The sequence below is a fragment of the Scardinius erythrophthalmus genome (genome assembly GCF_964197995.2).
Source record: "Scardinius erythrophthalmus genome assembly, chromosome: 24".
Lineage (NCBI taxonomy): Eukaryota > Metazoa > Chordata > Actinopteri > Cypriniformes > Leuciscidae > Scardinius > Scardinius erythrophthalmus.
The window spans coordinates 16,856,731-16,878,524 of record NC_138244.1 but is presented as its reverse complement, the minus strand read 5'-3'; the positions used below and the strand labels follow the sequence as shown (position 1 = coordinate 16,878,524).

Here is a 21,794-nt window from a genome sequence, read left to right as displayed (position 1 = left end):
TTTTATATTGCCACACACTCAATCGCATTCTTAGTGTTCCCAGAAGAGTTGCTATAGAAAGCATTATTAAAAACTATATATCTCTTATTCACTGAAGAAATGAGAAGTAATGCCACTGGTTTTCCACTGATCACATCTTCAGTAAACTTGTTTTTTGTCTTTTCTTTTCTCAGCTAAACAAGCAGCAGTTACAGGTGGTAAAGGAGCGTTTCCAGGCCTTCCTGAAAGGAGAGACACAGATTGTCGCCGATGAGGCTTTCTGCAACGCCGTGCGCAGTTACTACGAGGCAAGAATCAAATTAATTTCCGTATCAATTATACTACTTTCAATGTGTGCGGCCAGCCGGCCATTAGTATGTGACTTGAAGTGACCTTTTTTATGTTGTCATTTTGAGTTTGTAGAATTATTGTCTTTTTATTGTGTTGTGTGTCTGCATTGGTGGGCACTTGCTTTATTTACACAGGCTTCAAACTAAAGCTGAGTCTGAAACCAGATATTGTTTGAGAGTAGGCACTTTGTTTAATGAGGAACGAATTTATGACCGTTAAAAAAATTGTTCTATAGAGTATTAATGTGTGTCATATGAAAGAAATCCGAAAGAAAACGTACTACATCCACCATGTTGTTGTAGTCATGTGACTTATAGCCTCAGTTGAGTCACTACACTGCTATTCTTTTTGTAATATTATGTCTACTAGGAGTCCTTCTCTTTGGTGGTTGGTTGAAAGATAAATGATGTCTGAAGGAAATTTCAAAGGAACAATTTTTTTTTAGAGCTGTTGGACTGACCTACAAAAATCCCAGATCCAAGAAGTGTTTCTTTTTTTTGCACCTGCAGAAGAAGCCTGGGACTTTGTGCTTTGGTCAGCTGATACAATTTTGAAAATTGATTGGCTGAATTATTTGCGGACTGCTGCACGAGTGGGCTTTTTTAAAGGGGTGGTATAATGCCCTTTTCACAAGATGTAAAATAAGTTGTTGATGTCCCCAGAGTGTGTATGTGAAGTTTCAGCTCAAAATACCCCACAGATATTTTTATATAGCATGTTAAAATTGTCAATTTTTGAGGGTGAGCAAAAACGCACCGTTTTGTGTCTGTTCCTTTAAATGCAAATGAGCTGCTGCTCCAGGCACAGGGGGCGGACACACTTTCACACACTCACTTTTTTATCTCTATTCAAGTCTTTCATGTTCGTTTAATGGTACGAGGAGGCATGTAACGTTTCCAGCGAATAACAAACAGGCAAAAATAAGACCGCATCAATGTATGGTCTCAGACAAGCCGTTCAAATCAGTGTTTTTACCTTTTTACGTCTTTCATTGTCAATCACCCCTTTTCTTGCTTTCATCCCTTTCTCTCTTAATTTCATTTTCTTTTAGAACAGGATATGCCTCTCACGTCCTAACAGGATCATCATGTCATATCAGTTGACTCTCCGCTCTATTAATTGCACTGGATGGGAAGCAGCTCTTTGAAGTTTGGTCTGATAGTCACTCAAGCACATGTGGAGGACTCTGGGTTGGCTGATCAAAGTTCCAAATTGTCATTCACTGGCCATCATGCAGAAATCAAAGCATCTTTTCAGCTTCTGTGGGTTTTTTGTGGCTTACGCCACAGTGTTTCACCAGAGACTTGTGGGCACAGGGAGTCTTGATTTGTGTTGTCATTCATAATTTAGAAGATGAAGAGGAGAAAGAAATGTCTGATGGGGGTTGCACTGTGTAGTCAATTATTGGTTAGTTTATCACTAGTTTTGTTGCATCCTCCTAGTTTTGTCACTCATCACTTGTAGTGCAGACAGTAAAAAAGGGTATTCATGCAACCTGTATGGAGTGCAACAGTGACTGCCCACTTCTTCAGCGGACTTGGTTCTGGAAGATTTTAAAAAGTCTTCATTGTAGAGTTATAAGTCATGAACCAAACCAAGCAGGTGCAAGGTGAAGCACATTATAAACTTTGATTTGAAGCAAAAAATTATTTAAAAAATCTAAATAAAAGACAAAGTTTCAAGACTGTGTACTTACCAGCTTTTGTGAAGGAAAGAACTGCAATCCCATGAAGCATTGCTTAAAATAAAAAAGGATGGATAAATATAAAAAAAAATAAAAAATTGATTGTTGCATTAAGAAACAATGTTAAGAAACACGAGAATGAAAGAGACAGACCATGACGTAAACAGAAGATTTTATGGACTCCGGTACGTCATTGGTCAAGGCCATGTGTGCCTGAATCAATACGAGATCCTTGTATCATACGCGATCGCATGACCATTTTTCTCCATGTTTAACCATGTCCGGCAGTCTGGAATTATGAAATAGAACATCTATGGTGATGGCAAACACATATTCGATTAGCTGATTTGAATTTAAATAGGTTGGTTACATTTGTGTATATAACACAGATATGGAACTTTGTATTGACCAATCAGCATTTAGGATCAGAAGTCGGCCTATCCTTTTTTTTAATAATTTTTAATTATTGCAGATAAAATTCCTGTGACCTTGCTCGTACATTTGATCATGCAATGATTACATATATGTACAAATATTTGCCCATTTTAATAATTATCTAATGATGTTTAAAATTAAGAGCAAGTTGTTTTTGTGAATTTGCTCATTTAAAGGTCCCGTTATATGCCCCTTTTCACGAGATGTAAAATAAGTCTCTGATGTCCCCAGAGTGTGTGTGTGAAGTTTCAGCTCAAAATACCCAACAGATCATTTTTTACAGCATGTTTAAATTGTCATTTTTTGGGGCTCAGAAAAACGCGCTGTTTTAGTGTGTGCCCTTTAAATGCAAATGAGCTGCTGCTGGACGACACAGGGGGCGGAGCTTCATGAGCTCGCGCTCAGTCTCTCAGGACAATTTCATCTCACGGAATGATGATAATATCAGAAACTCTCAGTAACGGTGTTCATTTCGAGTCGGACAATAATGCCTACAGAGTCAGAGTGCTGTATAGAGATGGAACAGGTATAGTTTAGTAGTTTAATTACGGTTATTATAACGTATTTGTCATCTGCTTGTATTTATCCATTATTTATTAACAGCCTACAAGTCTGCTGTCTGAATGATGATCAAACATATACTGATGAGTTTAATAAAGTTTATTGTACATCACACAAAAGATGAAGCGTCAGTTTTACTTCAGAAAATCACCGTAAGAGCTGAGTAAACACAGTAAGTTATTAGAAGTGCGCAAGTACATAAACGAATTTCGGTAGAGTTGAGGGAGCATTCCTGTGGGCGGAGGTTAGTCAAAACACGGTTCTACTGACGTCATTAAAGAAGGAAGTAGAGGGATGTAGTCCAAACGAGCCGTTCATTGTAGGCGACTTCTGTTAAATAAAATATCTCGCTTGGCATTGAACTTTGAGCTTTTTAATTTTACAGATATTATTTATACTCTAACAACAACATTACACACTAACTAAAGTTTGAAACATGGGATCACGAAGAACGGGACCTTTAAGATTCTGAAGAAACCATGTTATTGCATCTTATTTTATTATTTCTTCCTACTTCTCCCCATTTCTGTTTTGTGTTTAATGTTTTAATAGTCATTACTTCAGTGTGAGTGGACTGGCCTCAAATTAAAGCGTTTAGTTTTTCTTTAACTCAACTCTTTGTAGACTTTACTGAAGCAACAGAATGCTGCACTCAGAATCACAGTCAATTAGTATAAGCCAAGCCAAGCAGGACTGAGATCAATTCTGAAGATCTCATAAATCACAAACACACATTCTTTATGACGACAAGCCAGGTTACCAAGTAACCTGTTGTATCTTAGAGCTTTCTCGCAAATAATCCTATTTAAATATGAGAGTGATTCCCCTAAATAATATTAATTATTGTGTGGAAAATAGATCCCCACTTTGTTTGTTTTTTTGGTGCAAAGTGCAGACTTTGTGGATCCTACAGGGTCACATACTTATTGAGGCAATCAGTAGGCTAAAGTAAAATCCTCAAAAGAGGATCTACACTCTCTTTTTTTAAAGAATGCCATTTCTGACACAAAAAATAGCTCTCATGTTCACGGTGTAGACATAACTCTCATTAGCGTGTCAGTCAAGCAGGAGCTGCCTGCCACTGCTTTCATTGATTATGACAGAATGTGCTGTGAATTAAAGATGTAGGATTAGTCCCTGCAGATCTCTTCCTCTCCGCTGAGATATTTTTAGTGGGTTTACAGGACGTGGGAGCATCCCACTGATGCTGAAATTGCCAAAACCAAGATTAACTACAGGTGTGAGAGTTCAGTGCCTTTGGTTTGGCCTTTGGATTGCCCAGAGCTCAGTGGTTGTAAAAGACGTTAACAGCTTTTCAAGTCACCATGAAATCAAAATTGACATCTGATTTTTTTATGGAATGTTGTTGCCGTATTTATTATAATTTTTTATCTATTTTTAAATTCATGTGCCCTCGTAATATTTAATCAAAATAACTCCCCCCTCCCTCTTGCAGCGGCATCTCTTCCTTCTGATGACACGTTTACTGGCACGAGGGCGGGACAACCTGTCAATCACATGAGATCGACTTATAGCAAACCACAACCGTCTAAACAATTCCTCTTGGACAAAATCAATTCCTGCCCTTCTTGTTTGAGAAGCCATTTCACTTAGAAATATGTCACAATAGAAAAAATAAAAAATAAAATAGAAACGTAAACAGTAAAAACTAAAAATGATTTAATTAAATGAACTTTTTTTGTTGTATTTTACTTTTAATCTTTTTACATTTATTATATATATTTAAAAAAAATCTTAATTTTATTTACCTATTTTTCAGTGTTTTCTAATGGAATTCAGGCCTTAGTGTGAGAACACGGGGAATTCTGCTGTTTTCATATTTTATTAATACATCCTTTTTTTTTAATCCTCCAGCCACCTAACATATTTCCTCTAGCCTGTTTATTATTTCCCACAAGCTTCAATCCTGCATTTGCAGATCCTGAATGTTGATTGTTTTTGATAAAGGACTGATAAGGAGCTGTTTAGTACTTGCTTTTTGCAAGTTAAGCTGCTCTATACTGGCACTAAGCTCAAAAAAGGGCATTGATTTAGAATGCACTTCCTTTTATTACACTCTGAGGACCTGTCAAATTGTCTTCAATTATAATAATAGAGCTATTGTGTGTGAACAGAAGAGCTGCCATTTTTATCCTCTGTCCTCAGCCTTTGCCATTTATTGATTATGGCAGCTTTCCATTGTGTGCAGCATCAATATGTTGCCATAGACTCATTTCGATCAATAATGACATCAACCTTCCCATTATGGCCTAATCGAATGTAAAATTCATGATTATGGCCCCATATGGGGTGGTGTTAGCCTGATGGTTAAAGTTCAGGTATGCTTAATATATAAAGATTATATAGATTTCACGTAACGGTGACCATTTTTATCCCCTTGGTGATTTTACCCCGTTGCTCCAAAGGCAGGCATACCCATTACTATTGATTTAACTTGTTTTAAAAATTCAAATAAACCCTTAAACCTGAGCCAACCTTGCATTTAGTGCATCTCATCCCTGCTTCATTGGTACTTAGTACATGAGTGATACATCAGGTCATATGGCTTGTTAAAGAAAGGTGTGCTATTACTTTCCACATTTGAGGAGAGGTGTGCTATTACTTTTCTCTAGATATATGAAACTCTAGTTTTACTGTCTGACTGATAAATGCCAAGAAACAAAGTTAGATTGACTTGGATGCTTATTTGAAATGATAAAATGGCTGGGGAAAATTTGTTAGAAAAGAGGTGGTTCAGCTTTTGTATCATTCATGTTACTGATTTCAATAATGTTATCTTCTCAGAAATTGTTTGGGCAATAAGAGCCCTTGTGGCTTGATAGAATCAGTTTCACACAACGAAAAATAATGTTGAAGTAATCTTCAATTCGAAAACACAGTTTCAGTCCAAATGGATTTAGCGATTCAAACAGTGCTCTCAGCTCTGATAAGAGGCTCTAAACCATGATTAATCTGTCTATATCTTGTCTGAACCACTCGCACTTTCTGATTAAAAGTCTAAAGGTGTGGTCACAATTTTGTGGGGAAAATGGTCCATTGTTAATGTACAGTCACATTCAAACCAAGCAGCGTTCTGTTGGTCAGCATGGCGAATTCGTGTGACCGACATAAACATGAGTGAAATCTGTATGGGGAACTCTTTTGTCCTCACTCGAAACTCCCAAATGTGTGGTTTCCTATTAAAGGCTGTGTTTACACAAGGCATGCACAGATTAGATTTTTGACCATATACGTTTCTTTTTGTCCATCCTGTTTACATTCACTTTAGACACGACTGGTACCCGATATCTGTGTTTACATTAACCCTCTGGGGTCTGAGCTGTTTTCTGGGCCCTGGAGGTGTTCTGACATGCTCTGACATTTGTGCTTATTTCTGTTACTTGTGACATTTTCATGGCTAAAGTCTGATTACACTGTATTCAGCACAAACTAGGCTTGGGCGATATGCTCCATTTTCATATCGTCTTATCGTCAGCCTGTGAGATCGGCGATACACGATATTATCGTGAGGGGGGCGGGGCTTACGTATTTGATTATTAACTTGCTTATTTACTTATTAATTTGCTTGTTTTATTACTTCGTTTTAAATATGAGAATTTTTTTCTATTTTGCTCGCAAAGGTGGAGTGTTTATTAATAGGCTAAATCAGGTTATTTCCCGGTATAGTGAGGTAAAAAAAGATCCTAATCATTCTTGTATCTGACTCAGAGTATTTCAACATGTCAGCGGGAAATTTACGGACACACGTAATCCTCTCATGGCGTTACAGATGCAGCATTTTGACTGTTGGCTACTTCTGCACGAGATGAGAACACGTTTTAATTTCTTGGGTAAAAAAAGTGTTGGAGTCTGCGATTTATGTCCTCCTACCAGTGCTCTCTCTTTCTGGATGCACTTTACTTATGCGCACCGCACTTCAATAAGCCCAAATAACGGGGGTTTTAAATGCCGGGAGAAATCAGAGGTAAAAATCTAAAAGTCGATCGGTTATACTTAAACCTATGACTTGACTCTGATAAAGGAAAACGGGTTAATGCGTTTACATGACCACATGCACTGTCAGTTTATTCAGCGTAATTGAGTTAATAACGTGCATGTAAACGCGATCATTCCCTGAAAATGAAAGCAGAAACGGACTGAGCTTTCACTGCATTAACGGCGCGTTCTCTCAGAGACGACGGTGGATATAACGGTACAGCAACTATCAATTTACTGGCTTAATATTTCTCTTGTGGACTTACATTATTGACAGTGAAAAAAATTGAAGAATATTTCTTGTTAAACAAGTTTGAAGTTGCTTGTGATTTTCACAGATGGCAGAGTTTCACAGATATGCTTCGTGAACTGAAGACTTTTATTAGGCCTAGGCGGCCTATATAATTTTATTGATATTATTATAATTCATATTTTGCAATTGTATTGTTTTTAGTGTTATTAGTGTCATTAAATATTTTGTTAATGTGCTATGGAAACAAAATACTGACGAACAACGATGCCGCGTCTTCATCTTGGCTCTGTATAAGAATAATGCGTCTGTTAAAACAAGCACTCTTGACAATTTGTGAATGGATCACCTTGCAATTAAATTTCGTTGTGGGATGTAGTTTTTTTAATCCGTTTTAAAAACATTTTCTTTGAGGAGTCCTAATACGCGCGCGTCGGTGATGTCGCAAGTGTGGTTATGTGGTGATGTCGTTATAAATTTAGGCAAGGAAAATATAATTGTAGTTCCTAATTAATTTAACCTGTTAAGCTGCAACGCCACTTTTGAAAAATCCCCAGAAATGACATACCCAAACTGAAACAGATACAGTTCATGAACCCTTTGTACTAAAACCACAAGTATGATCTCGTTTGAAAGCTGACACCTGGCAGTTTATTGTAAATGTAGAATTAATTATTGTCGTAATGACAAAAATTGTTATAAATAGCTTCAAAGTTTTGTAAAGTTATTAGAAATTATTTTTTATGAAACATCCTCATGAAAATAAAATTGAAATTGGCACTGGAGCAATCTAGAAATGCACTACAGCTAAAGCCACATGTCTAAACATTTTATGTTTAAAATCTGAAGATAATAAGCCCAAAACTCTGTATTTAGTTAAATGTTTTTCAAGACCATGTCATGTGACTAACAGTTAGGGCTAGCTAGCATGTTAGCTTAGCACACCATCAATACACGACAATATATGAGATTAAAACCATATTTATGCTCAAAACGTACTTTATAACTCAAGCCGAATGTTTTAAATAATCTTCTGTGATCTAATTTAGCTTCAGATAAAAAAATCAGACAGAAAATATATTATTTGATAGTATTATGCACAATGATGAAGTCTATATAGATTAGCATTACATTATAAATATAATCTATTATTATAAAAATACCTGGCATGGCTTGAAGAACACAGGCAAATCAGATATCATTGCAATCATGTTTATTGTCTTCAAAACATCTTTTATCTGCATGATTACAGCCGATCTCTGTTAGCTGTGTGTGTGTTCGAGGCTTCCTGGAATGTCACATGATCATGGCTCTTCTTCATGTGCCATATATGGACTATATTACTGTGCATATAGCGCCCTCAGGCTATTGGTATGAATTGAAAACACTGTGAATTAGAATACCAAACGCTCATAAAGATTACATTGACGCATTTGGGTATAAATTCAATAAATATTATTCCTGTCTATAGAAATATGATGTGAATCTAAAAGAATCTATCAATATTTCTCCAAATCTGCACATTTTTGAGCTAAAGCCCTGAGGGACGTTGTTTTGTGTATCGCTGTCATGACGACAGCACGGGAGTTTTTTATGAATGGGAGCGGCTGACGCGCATAATTCATATTAAAGGTATCGACTCATTTTTTCATTTCATAACTCCTGACACAAATTAAGACATAACTGTCACTATGAGTTTCTCAGAATACAATAGTGGTCAAATACTGAAACTTGAGTCTTATATCTTTTTAATGATGTATAGTTTGTCAAGGTATAACATTAAATCTGATAGTAATTTTGAATTAAATAAATAAAAAACGCTTCAGTGCGCCGACGCACTGGTGAAGCTTAACAGGTTAATAACTATACTAGCTTCATAATAATAATAATAATAATAATTTAATACATTAATGGGAAAACGAGCCAATTATTGTATTGATATCTGCCATTGGCGATATCTCTGTCTATCGTCGATACACGATACTATCGTCTATCGGCACAACCCTAGCACAAACTCTGCTACAATAATATATCAGCAGCATGTATGTAAAAGTTTGTAGTTTTGAGATAATGACATTTATGCGTGGTTTGTGAAAATACAAAGAAATTATTTTTTTTTGGCCCATACTGATTATTTCTTCACAAGACTTTTGAAAATTGTATCACGTAGCCTAGAATATTTGCTCCAAAACTATGTGAAAATCACCCTGACTGCTCATTCAGATAAGACAATATATTGATTTAAAATTTGTACAACGTGTTTTGTGTGAGATAGCTTTATGCGGGAGGTGTGATCACGTCATTAATATGTAAGCTTTTCACACCTGAGAAAGACAAAAACCCTCCCCTAACGGCCCTATTAGGAGCTATCAGGCCCTATCATTCTGAGCAACCTTGCACAAAGAATGAGGAGATTTAAAAAAGAATGGCTTTTTGATTGTTTGGATTTATTTACAACACAACATAATCCAAAGATACAAAACAAATGACAAAAAAGCACTTATTGAAAACAATGATCCAAAGATAGATGCTTTGTGCCATTCCTAAAAACATTGTACATACCTTTCATTTCCAAGGTGTTTGATTTTCACTTTACCAGGTTCATGTACAGAGACTCATGTGAATGTTGAAGTCAGCAGGACTCAGTGGCATCTGGGCCATGAAAGAAAAAAATAAAAGTGAACATACTGATATCAAGAGAAAGGCCTGCACGATTTTGGGAATAAATTTCAGATTTTTCTGGTTAAAATTGATTTTTAAAAATCACAGAATACACACACACACACACACACACACACACACACACACACACACACACACACACACACACACACACACAATGTTTCCAACAATATATAATATAATGAACACCAGGTTTGTTGTGCCTTGTAGGCATAGGCTATGCGCAGTGCTGCATAAAATAATAATAACAATAACCTATAGCAGCCTATAAATCTTCCAAAAGATTTCAGTAACAACTAAGCTAGAGAAAAATATATTGATTATCATATGTTACTTCAAATGTTTCCATTCGTTATGATGATATGAAATGAGATAATAGTAAAAACATGAAGCCGTTTGGTGTGTTTTGCTTTTCAAACGCGATCGCGTTCCAAAATATGAAACATTATGGTTCCCATATACATATCTACGTTTGAGCAGATATCCACAAACACAGTAACAGTAAACACTGGTCTAAATATTATAATATTCACCATATATCTAGCAACAGTTCAACTGCAATGTGAAATTTATGCAACAATAACAAACTAATATGTCAGAATTTCCTTCCTTACATCTTTCTTGTCTTCAAATCGCGTTCTTCTTCTTCTGAGGTAAATCCAATGAATGCTCACGGCGCGTCTTTCAAACTCGACGAAAAGCAGAGACTTGTGAAGGTTTTTTTGTGCTTTGTTTTTGAGGTAACGAGTGCGTTCGCGTTCCATGTAGAGATTTGCATGTGAATCTCTGTTTTGCGCGCGTGGGCATGGTCAGATTAAAAATAATGAGCAAGCGTTTGAGATACTGGACATCTTGTTGGTTTTATACAAATTATTTAAACAGAGAATATTTGTTTTCAGTTTGAATCCGATCATTTAAAAGTACAAATGTTTATAAAGGTATATGGCTCATAAATGTGTCACAAGTATTCGCTGAGTTTGGTTTCAGTTTATAGACGTGCTCAAGAAAAAAAGTTCACCACGACGGGGAGGCAGAAAGCACACCCTGTTTATTTTCTTTATTTTACAAAAGCACAATGTTTTGATTTGATTGTAAGTGGACACATACAAAAGTAGAAATATCACAGATTCTTTTTTATGTTTCTTTTTTTCTGTATGACCATAAATGACGGAGTAATTTAAGTTTATTGTGCTACAATATACGTTCCAGCAAAACGCGCGGGTGCGTTTGTCGACCCCATTGGGTTAATCACATCCCAAAATGATTCCGTTGGTGATCGCTTTACTATGCAACAGGGTTAACCCTCGGTTTTGAATGGCTGTACTAAAACTATTTTATAATTCACATCGGGTGGCCATGATTATTTACCAGTATGTATAAGTTAAAAGCTGTCATGGATGTTTGCAGCATAAAATCTGACTGAACAGATATAGACAGGAAAATAGCGTTAATTTCCATTTAGCCTGTTATTTTAGTAGCTCTGTAAGATTTTATTTGAAGGAATTAACGAGAGAGAGAGAGAATTGAGAGAGAGAGAGAGAGAATTGCCTGTGAGCTTCTGTATGTAATAATGATGCTTGTTAGTTTGTTTACAAAAACAGAGAAGTTATCACCTAATTTGCTGAGAAATAGCCTATGATGTAGCCTTCAGTAGCGAAGCTGTTGATTCACGTGACAGAGGTTGAAAACTAGTTTCTATGCTCCTGAATGTTTGTGTGTGCAATTTAGTCTAAACTAAAGTTTCCACCTTAGTAAAAGAATAAGCTGTGAGTTTTAGTGCGAGCGCTTTCAGGCACGTCTGCGTCATAATATGACATTAACCCTCTGAGGTCTGAGCTGTTTTCTGGGCCCTGGAGGTGTTCTGACATGCTCTGACATTTGTGGTTATTTCTGTTACTTGTGACATTTTCATGGCTAAAGTCTAATTACACTGTATTCAGCACAAACTCTGCTACAATAATATATCAGCAGCATGTATGTAAAAGTTTGTAGTTTTGAGATAATGACATTTATGCGTGGTTTGTGAAAATACAAAAATAAATTCTCACTGAAATAAGGTCATGAAACCCATACTGATTATTTCTTCACAAGACTTTTGAAAATTGTATCACGTAGCCTAGAATATTTGCTCTAAAACTATGTGAGAATCACCCTGACTGCTCATTCAGAGAAGACAATATATTGATTTAAAAATTTTACGACGTGTTTTGTGTTAGAAAGCAATATGCGAAGGGGCGGATCACCTCATTAATATGAAAGCTTTCCACACCTGAGAAAGACAAAGAACCTCCCTAATGGCCCTATTAGGAGCTTATCAGGGCCCATCATTCTGACCAACCTTGCACAAAGAATGAGGAGATTTAAAAAAGAATGGCTTTTAAAATTGTTTGGATTTATTTACAACACAACATAATCCAAAGATACACAACAAAAAAGCACTTATTGAAGAAAGAGACCTTTGTGCCATTCCTAAAAACATTGTACATACCTTTCATTTTCTAAGGTGTTTGATTTTCACTTTACCATGTTCATGTACAGAGACATGTACTGTGAATGTTTAAGTCAGCAGGACTCAGTGGCACCTGGGCCCTGAAAAAAAAAAAAAGAACATACTGATATCAAGAGAAAGGCCTGCACGATTTTGGGAATACATTTTAGATTTTTCTTGTTAAAATTGCTTTTTAAAATTCACAGAATACACACACACACTCACACAAATGTTTCCAACAATATATAATGAACACCAGGTTTGTTGTGCCTTGTAGGTATAGGCTATGCGCAGTGCTGCATAAAATAATAACAATATAGCAGCCTATATATTAATTTAAAAAAAGATTTCAGTAACAACTAAGCTAGAGAAAAATATATTGATTATCATGTTACTTCAAATGTTTCCATTCGTTATGATGATATGAAATGAGATAATAGTAAAAACATGAAGCCGTTTGGAGCGTTTTGCTTTTCCAAAATATGATACATTCAAACGCGATCACGATCAAAAATATGATACATTAAAACGCGATAGCGATCAAAAATATGATACATTAAAACGCGATTGCGATCAAATATAAAACATTATGGTTAGGCCTACCATATACATAGCCTATCTACGTTTGAGCAGATATCCACAAACACAGTAACAGTAAACACGGGTCTAAATATTATAATATTCACCATATATCTAGCAACAGTTCAACTGCAATGTGAAATTTATGCAACAATAGCAAACTAATATGTAAGAATTTCTTACCTTATCTTTCTTGTCTTCAAATATCGTTCTTCTTCTTCTGATGTAAATCCAATGTAAGCTCAGGCACGTCTTTCAAACTCGACGAAAAGTGAAGTGAAGTGTTTTGTTGTTGAGGTAATGAGGGCGATCGCGTTCCATGTGGAGATTTGCATGTGAATATCTTTTGCGCGAGTGGGCGTGGCCGAATTAAAAATAATTAGGAAGCGTTTGAGAAGCTGGAAATCTTGTTGGTTTTATACAAATTACTTAAACAGAGAATATTTGTTTTCGTTTTGAATCCGATCATTTAAAAGTACACACTTAAATGTTTATAAAGGTGTATGGCTCATAAATGTGTGACAAGTATTCGCTGAGTTTTGTTTCAGTTTATAGACGTGCTCAAGAAAAAAAAGTTCACCGCGACGGAGAGGCAGAACGCACACACTGTTTATTTTCTTTATTTTACAAAAGCACAATGTTTTGATTTGATTGGAAGTGGACACATACAAAAGTAGAAATACCACAGATTCTTTTTTTATATTTATTTTTTCTGTATGACCATAAATGACGGAGAAATTTAAGTTTATAGTGCTACAATGTGGAGAAAATCCAGCAAAACGCGCCGGCGCGTTTGTCGACCTCAGAGGGTTAAAAAGCTATCTAAAGTGTTGCCCTCGCCTTGTGGTGGCGAATCGTATATACGCGTTTACACGCAGGTCAGATGTCCAAATATTGAATATGTATCTGATTTAAAGCCAGATTTTGAAGTGGCTCAGAACAGATGCGAAAAAATCAGATCTCATGCGGATTTTTGTGTTTTAAGCATGTGCAACAAATTCTGATCTGTATCAGGCGTGATTAAAAAAAATCTGATTTTTTTATGCCTTATTAAATTGGACAGTGTAGATGAGACAGAAAACATCAGGAAGGAGAGAGAGGTGAACAGGACTGGCAAAGGACTCGAGCCGGGACTTGAACCCGGGTCACCTGAGCGACACTGACTAAAGTCTGGTCCACATTTCAGCTTATTCTGGCCAAGAATCGCCTACTTAAACATAAGCTGCCTGACTGACATGTATGGTTAGGGTCTAGTCGTGGTTCACTGTAGATGCCTCAGAACTTTAAACAATCAACCTATTACCTTGTAATCAGCCAATCAGGTAGTAAAAGTGCTTTCCAGTTTTCTAGTATGCAGCAGGTCTGTGGATGGACTGTGAACTAGCTAACTCGTGATACATAGTGGACATCTACACGCTGGAGGTAATGAAGGATACACACCAAAAGCATTTCACCGCATCCTCTGCAACTTTGTGCGTTGAGAAACTACTGTGGAATTAGAAAGAATATCCAAAAGGTCAGGGGAACTGGGGGAGAAACTGGCGGCCAGATATGGATAAAGGGGTGAGAATCAAATCGATCCTGGGGTGCATTACTCAGCGTATGACCTTTTACTTCCATTTTACAGAGAGTTTTGCATAAGTTAAGACTCCCATATTCTTCAGGCATTCCAGCAGTTTAATTGGCATTCCTAAATAGTTTGGTTAATTGCGTTTTCTCTAATTTCACTCCTGAAGCTGTGATTTAAATTTAAATTGGACATGGTAATCACATCAATTAAAAACTTAGAAACACCATGGCCTTAAAATAAATTATATCAAATAAATTTGAACATTTCTTCAAAGAATAAAGGTCTCTTTAGGGTCCATCCAGGTTAACATGTCCACTTCAGAGCCCATCACCAACAGAAATAAAATGCCTCCACAAGATCAACCTTCAACCTTCCTCTATTGTTATGGAAAAAATAGCCAATCATGCCGAGCGAAAGCTGTATTCAGGTCCCCGCAGGTTAGAGCACTTATTTTCTCAATGCTGTTTATGAAAATGATTTCAGCCGTGCTCGACGAGGGCAGACAGGGCAGGGAATTAGTGTTGAGAGGCTGTAGGATTTGCTGTATTGTAGCGATTAGGTAATGAAGTCAGCCCTCTCTCCCTATAGACTGGCTGTCTGCGTCGTCTGCAGGCCATAACCAGTAGTTATAAGTTATGATAAAATAAGCCTCACTTAATGGATGGCTGATTGTGTAATGTGGCACAGTGGTCTGTAATTTTCCATGATTGTGTCATGCAAAAATCCTGTACCCCTTGGACTCCAACATGTAATCCACTACAAAAATGCATTCACATTCAAACGACACTTTAAAGGGTTAGTTCAACCAAAAATGTTCATTCTAAAAAGTATTCTCGTCGCTTCATAACATTAAGGTTGAACCACTGTAGTCACGTGGACTTTTTTAGCGATGTTTTTTATTACCTTTCTGGTCCTCGAAAGTGATAATTGTCTATGAAGAGGATAGAAAGCTCTCGGATTTCATCAAAAATATCTTTATTTGTGTTCGGAAGATGAACAAATGTCTTACGGGTTTGGAATGATAATGACAGAAACTTCATTTTGGGTGAACTAACCCTTTAATGAGGATAGTATTGTATAATATTAGTCTGGTTTTTAAATTTAATTGTAGGTTACACTTTGCAGTAAAGTTTGATTTGTTAGCATTAATTAATGTATTAAGTAACATACCAAAACTACCAAAGAACATTTTGTGCATTTTTTTTTATTGATCTGGATTAATGTTGATTTAAAAATTAAATATTATTCATTTTTAGTTCTTGTTAGCTACTACAGGAACTAATGTTAACTTATTAAACCTTTATTGTAGTGTTAAGTGTGAAGTACAATAATCGTACACTTTTTGAGAATTTAACATCATGGGATTTCAAGAGAAAATATTGGGTGAATATTTGTGTGGATTCCCATTAAAGAGACTGGATTTTGCTTGTGAAAAATGGATGAAACATGGGTTATGAAAACCTTTTTATGTTGACTGTGAACTTGTAGGATTTCTTGCTAGGCAGCGAATAGAATTCCCCAAAAAGTTCCTTTAGCTAATGAAATCATTTTGGTGTGCAGGATTGAAAAGATTTTGTGCAACCTCGCCAAAAAAATCATATCTCTGGTTGATTTATCATGGTGTTTGAGTTTTGCACATTACATTTTGACCAGTCCCTCTGCTTCTGACTTTTTCATCATTGTCTTACAGAGTATCTTGAGGAATCAACAAGGCTTTGCCCTTAAACATGTTCGTAACACAAACACGCGAGACAATAGACAGAGTCCCAATGTATTTGTTTTGTTACGAGTTGTTTGCCCTTTAGCCAGGGCAGAATCATTTCTGTACACATTCAGCCTGAGGTTGTCATGATCTGCTCTTTTTTTTTTTTGCCCCCTCCACATTCTCTCTCTACCTCACATTTTGTTTTTCACTCTTTTCCCATGTGTTTACCACCCAGAGGTTCTCAATTGGATTACTGTGTGACAGCACTGCAAACAGAATAGCTGCAGGCACCGACTTTGAAGGCTGTCAGAGCCATAAGTAAAGGTTTTTTTGCCCTCTTTCTTTCTCTAAATCCCATTCTACATTTCTTTCTGACGTTGATTTGTCCAGTTACATCGCTTTTTTACTTTTCTTTCCTTTTAAAACTTATGAAAACCTTCCTATACCTCCTCTTTTTCGCTCTATTTTTGGCTAGTCTCATACATTTACTTCATCAGTTTCTTTGTATTCATTGTCACAGAACTCTCCAAACAAACTCAATGTACAGTAGGTCTGATTAGTATTATGGGTTTTACTAGAGAAGAGCCAATTACAGAGTTGATTGACTGGTCGTGTGTCCAGACATGGTCCTGTACTGCTCATTACTTCCAGTCGCTCTCATTTGGTCTCTTGTTTTTCTGCTTTTACTCCTAGAAAGTTTCCAGAGTGGTATTGTGTCTTGCCGAGCAGTTTGTCAGAAGGTCCCTTTTCGTTGCCAATGGAAACTTGCACCATACTTCTTCGAAACGGCATCAACAGTTTTGAATTGTGTACAAAACATCACGTCTTCAGGTTTGAGGTGATTTCCCCATCATATATTTTTTTCTTGGGGTACGATTGAGGCTGGAAAAGCAGCACAGATTTCTATTCAGATGTGAGTAATCTGACTGCCAGGAGCGAGTCCGAAGGCAGAGCTTGAGTTCACATGAAACTCGATAAGACGAAATGCTTGAGCGAGTTTGTGAAAAGGGACAAACACAATAGAGATATAAATGGAGCAAGTTTTTTTGCCAGTGGGAGATGTGACTCAACATTCATATTCATGTAAATACACTTGTAAGGGAATTGCTCTTTGTTCTAGAAATCAAATAAAAGGGTTTGAATCAGTGCGTGTCATGATGAGCGACTCTAAAGGCGTCTTCAGTTTTGCAGTCATTTTCTCAGGCTCTTAAGCAATGAGCTGTCCTATAGTTGTTTATCGAGTCACTCCATCTAGATTTCGAAAAAAAAAAGGGGGGGTGAGAAAGCGAGAGAGAAGATTTAAATGTTTTTAATGTGCGAACAGCAGGTATGTTTTATTCATGGGGAAGCATATAATACGGTCCGCCACACACAGTCTTTCCCAGACTTTATGAGAGATTTATAAACAATCTTTAACTTTTGACCATTGAAGGCTCTATATTTCAGTATTGAATTGCAACTCTCAGGCTTAGTTTTGCTTTAAAAGATATTGGTAAAAATTTGATAGATACCAAATGAAACAGTTATACATTTGTATTTTGGCATGAGGACACTGGGTTAGCATACTGAATCTAAAGCTACAAGCAAAAACTGAATTTAACTTTTCACTGCGTGATCTAATGTGACCAAAACTGAGCTTAGGTGTCAGTATTTTTCTAAGAATTACTGACTGCACTTTCAAGAAAGCTTTTAGTTATAAAAAAACAAACTAATATGTAAATTTAAGAGCATTGAGTGTTTAATAAAACACAGAATATGGGAGTAATAAAACAGTTGCCTATTAAAAACAAAAGATAAACAAAAGATGTCCTATGGCTATGTTGAAAATTCAACTTTGCATCTCAGGAATGAATTACATTTTAAATAGAAAACAGTTATTTTGAATTGTAATATTATTTTATAATATTACCATTTTTCCTGTATTTTTGATCAAATAAATGCAGCCTTGGTGAGCATAAGAGACTTTTTTTCAAAAACATTACAACATTTTAATGACACCAAACTTTTGAACGGTACTGTATATTCAAACAATTTTATAATTAACTTCTCTGCTTCATCCACCATCTTAAAGGGGGGGTGAAATGCTATTTCATGCATACTGAGTTTTTTACACTGTTAAAGAGTTAGTGTTAGAGTAAATTGTACGTTTGATGGAGTATTTCTGTGCCAAAAACTCCTTCCGGTTTGTCACAAGTTTCGGAACGTTTTTTTCGATTATGGGCATGTGTGACGTCAGATGGGGCGGAATTTCCTTATACGGTCCTAAGGGCACTTCTCTCAGAAGGGCGCGGGCGCACCCATAGACCAGAGCGAGAGAGCGAAAGCAGTACGCCCATCAAAGCGCTGTGCTCGGCTTTAGGGAAGTCAATGTCACCAAAGAAGTGGGTTTTTGGTTGCCAGGGCAAGACAACCCGAAACAACACAGATTCCCAAAGAACCTGGCGTTAAGGGACCAGTGGATGGAGTTTGTTTTTCCTGAGCATCAACGGAGTTGTGCAAGTGTTCTTGTTTGTTCCCTGCATTTCGACGATGATTGTTTTATAAACAAAGCCCAGTTCGACGCTGGATTTGCAGATCGCCTAATGCTTAAGGATGGAGCAGTCCCAACGATAAAGGTTCACGGTCGTGCGTTGGAACCGCAGGCGGTGAGTAAAACTGCTTCAAATGTCTGTGTGTTGTTAGCTATCGGCGCGTAAGCACAGCAAGTAAACAGTGAACAGCGCTCGTGATTCTTTAGCTCCGCCCACACGGCACGCCTCCAGCCGCTCGTTTTTTTTCCGGAAAGACTCGGTACAGCCTATCTTTCTTTTATAAATATAATAAAACTAAAGACTTTTTGGAGATATGAAGGATGCAATACTACTCTATAGGTACTCAAGATTAACATGAGATTGACTGAAACTGAGTGTTTCACCCCCCCTTTAAATAACCTTTACAGTGAGCTTGTTGCAGTGGATTCTGGGATTGCCTTCTTTACAAAGAGTGCAAGTTATGCTTTACAATTTGTCCAAAGCAAGGTATTTTAAAGGGATTGTTCAACCAGAAATAAATAATTTAAAAATCTGTTAAAAAAGAAAAGTCTGTTTTGTCCATACAATGAAAGTCAATGGGATCCGGTGCTGTTTTGCATCCCATTGACTTTCATTGTATGGACAAGAACAGTTGAAACAGCCCTCAAAATATCATCTAGTATGTTCCACCAAACAACGAAAGCCATTCAGGTTTGGAATGACATGAGGATGAGTAAATGAGAACACTTTAAAGTTGTCGATAAGTTACTGCCTTACTTTTAGGACAGTCCTCATGATGTGGTCTAGGTAGACAACTCGTTAGGTTTCAGAACAGAGCAATAGTATGAGGTTATTTATCACCCCCCCTTGAAGTCAAATACGCCATATATAATCTCCAAGTCTTCCTTCATAACCTGCTTCCTGCTGTTAGCAAGGCACCTCGGCCATTCTCCTTCATTTTTCTGCCAGGATTAATTCCTCATATTAGCTTTAATTACACAAATGGCTCTGTATCTTATTAATCTCTCCATTGCAGATGGAGCACAGCTTTGCACACCATTGGTTATAAATAATTGAATGAGATTTTAAACCACCAATTAAGTCAAGCAGCAGGGAGAGAGGAAATCCCTTGGTGGGCGATTCATTAGTAATAATGTTTGACATTTTCACCACCACAAAATGGAGGCATTGGACACCATTGTGTAATTGCAACTGTCTGCAGAGGCGTATATTATATATCGACAAAACATAGTAATGTGGTACAGTTTGGACAGATGCGTATGAGGAATGTAAGCAAATAAAACTTTCTGAAACAGTTTGCTGTCTAGGTTTCCTACATTTAAAGTAGCACCAAATAGTTTTTCTCAGGTTACGGCTGTCAATCAACGTGAATTTATCATTTATTTTCCTTGCAAAACAGTGAATGCAGAATTTAATGAGTATCATGTTCAGTGAAGCAAGGGGACTTATACGGCAATGAGTTCCTAATTGCTTTAATGAAAGCATTTTATGTAATTGCTTTAATTTAATTACATAATAAGAATATTTAATATTATATAAAAATATTAAATAAATATTTAAATAAAATATAGAAAAATTATAAATATTACACTTAACATAATAAAAATAATTGAAACATTGTCTTAAGCAAATTCATCATGTCTATTCAGGATTTTTTTTTTTTTACTTTCCAAATAGGCATATATATATATATATATATATATATATATATATATATATATATATATATATATATATATATATATATATATATATATATATATATATATATACAATGGAAACGAATTATTCACTCAAAAAAATGCTGGGTTGTTTCAACCCATGTTTGGGTCAAATATGGACAAACCCAACCATTAGGTTTAAAAAATTTAATTTAAAAATTTAACCCAATGGTTGGGTTTGTCCATATTTGACCCAAACTTGTGTTGAAACAACCCAGCATTTTACTCAAAGAAAAGAAAGAAAAGATTATGGCAATTTTTTTAAATGCAATTTACATTTTTACATGTAACATTTTGATTTACATTGACACAGACCGCAGCAGGTTTATTAGGCTGCTGTCACTAAGACCTAAATCAAAGGTCCAATATACCGTTACACTTGCGTTTTCTTTCTCAACTGTTTGCGTTCACTTAAGACAAAACTGTCTGTGTTTACGAGGATATTTTGTAATTTTGGGCAAAATACAAAGCAGAAACTAAAAAGCTATTTTGATCTCTTTTTATTTACATTTCAGACCAACAAAGTAGTAACAAAAAGCATGTTTCCTACTTGAACATAATGTTGCTCTCCTTTATACAGACCCGTTCCAAAAATTAGAATATCATGGGAAAGTTAAATTATTTTAGGAATTCTTCAATGTGAAACTAATTTTATAAAAAAGGCTGATTGCTTGCAAAGTGAGATATTATAAGCATTGATTTGTTATAATTTTGATGATTATGGCTTACAGCTTATGGAACCCACGAAATTAAAATTTTTGAAAATTAGAATATTACATGAAATCACACTGTAGTAGTTACACAGCAATCCCATGGTCATTGAACCAGGTTTTGGTTATTTTGGCAGTGTGGGCAGGTGAAAATCCTGCCGAAAAATAAAAATCATCTTCATCTTCATAAAGCATCTTCATAAAGCTTTTCTGCTGAAGGAAGCCTGACGTGCTCTAAATGTCCTGGTAGACGGCTGCATTGACTCTGGACATCCAGGACATTAGAGCACTTCATGCTTCCTTCAGCAGAAAAGCTTTATGAATTGCATGGCATCTACTTTGTATTCTTCATAAAGCAATGTTCTATGCATTTGTCCCTGTCAAATAAATATTAAATAAATAAAACTCATTCTAACTTAGTGTTTAGCTAACTTAGTGAAGATTATTAGTACCAGACAAAAAGACGACGTCTAACGTTATATGTAAATAAACTGCACATTGAAACATATGTTTGCGATGTCTGCCATCATATTCCTGTCTCTCTTCAACGTC

General features: G+C 36.2%; 1 protein-coding gene across 6 annotated transcripts in view; it reads left to right on the top strand.

The window, feature by feature from the left end:
* The window catches only part of cadps2 (Ca++-dependent secretion activator 2), a 146,346-nt gene that overhangs the window by 38,248 nt on the left and 86,304 nt on the right, over positions 1-21,794 (top strand). For all 6 annotated transcript variants that reach the window (XR_014029416.1, XR_014029417.1, XR_014029418.1 and 3 more), the window contains exon 2: positions 174-287. Coding sequence is in view for 3 of the 6 variants with exons in the window: in XM_081356506.1 (XP_081212632.1) it covers positions 174-287 (114 nt within the window). In the remaining 3 variants the exon portion in view is untranslated. The remainder of the gene's footprint in view (positions 1-173; positions 288-21,794) is intronic.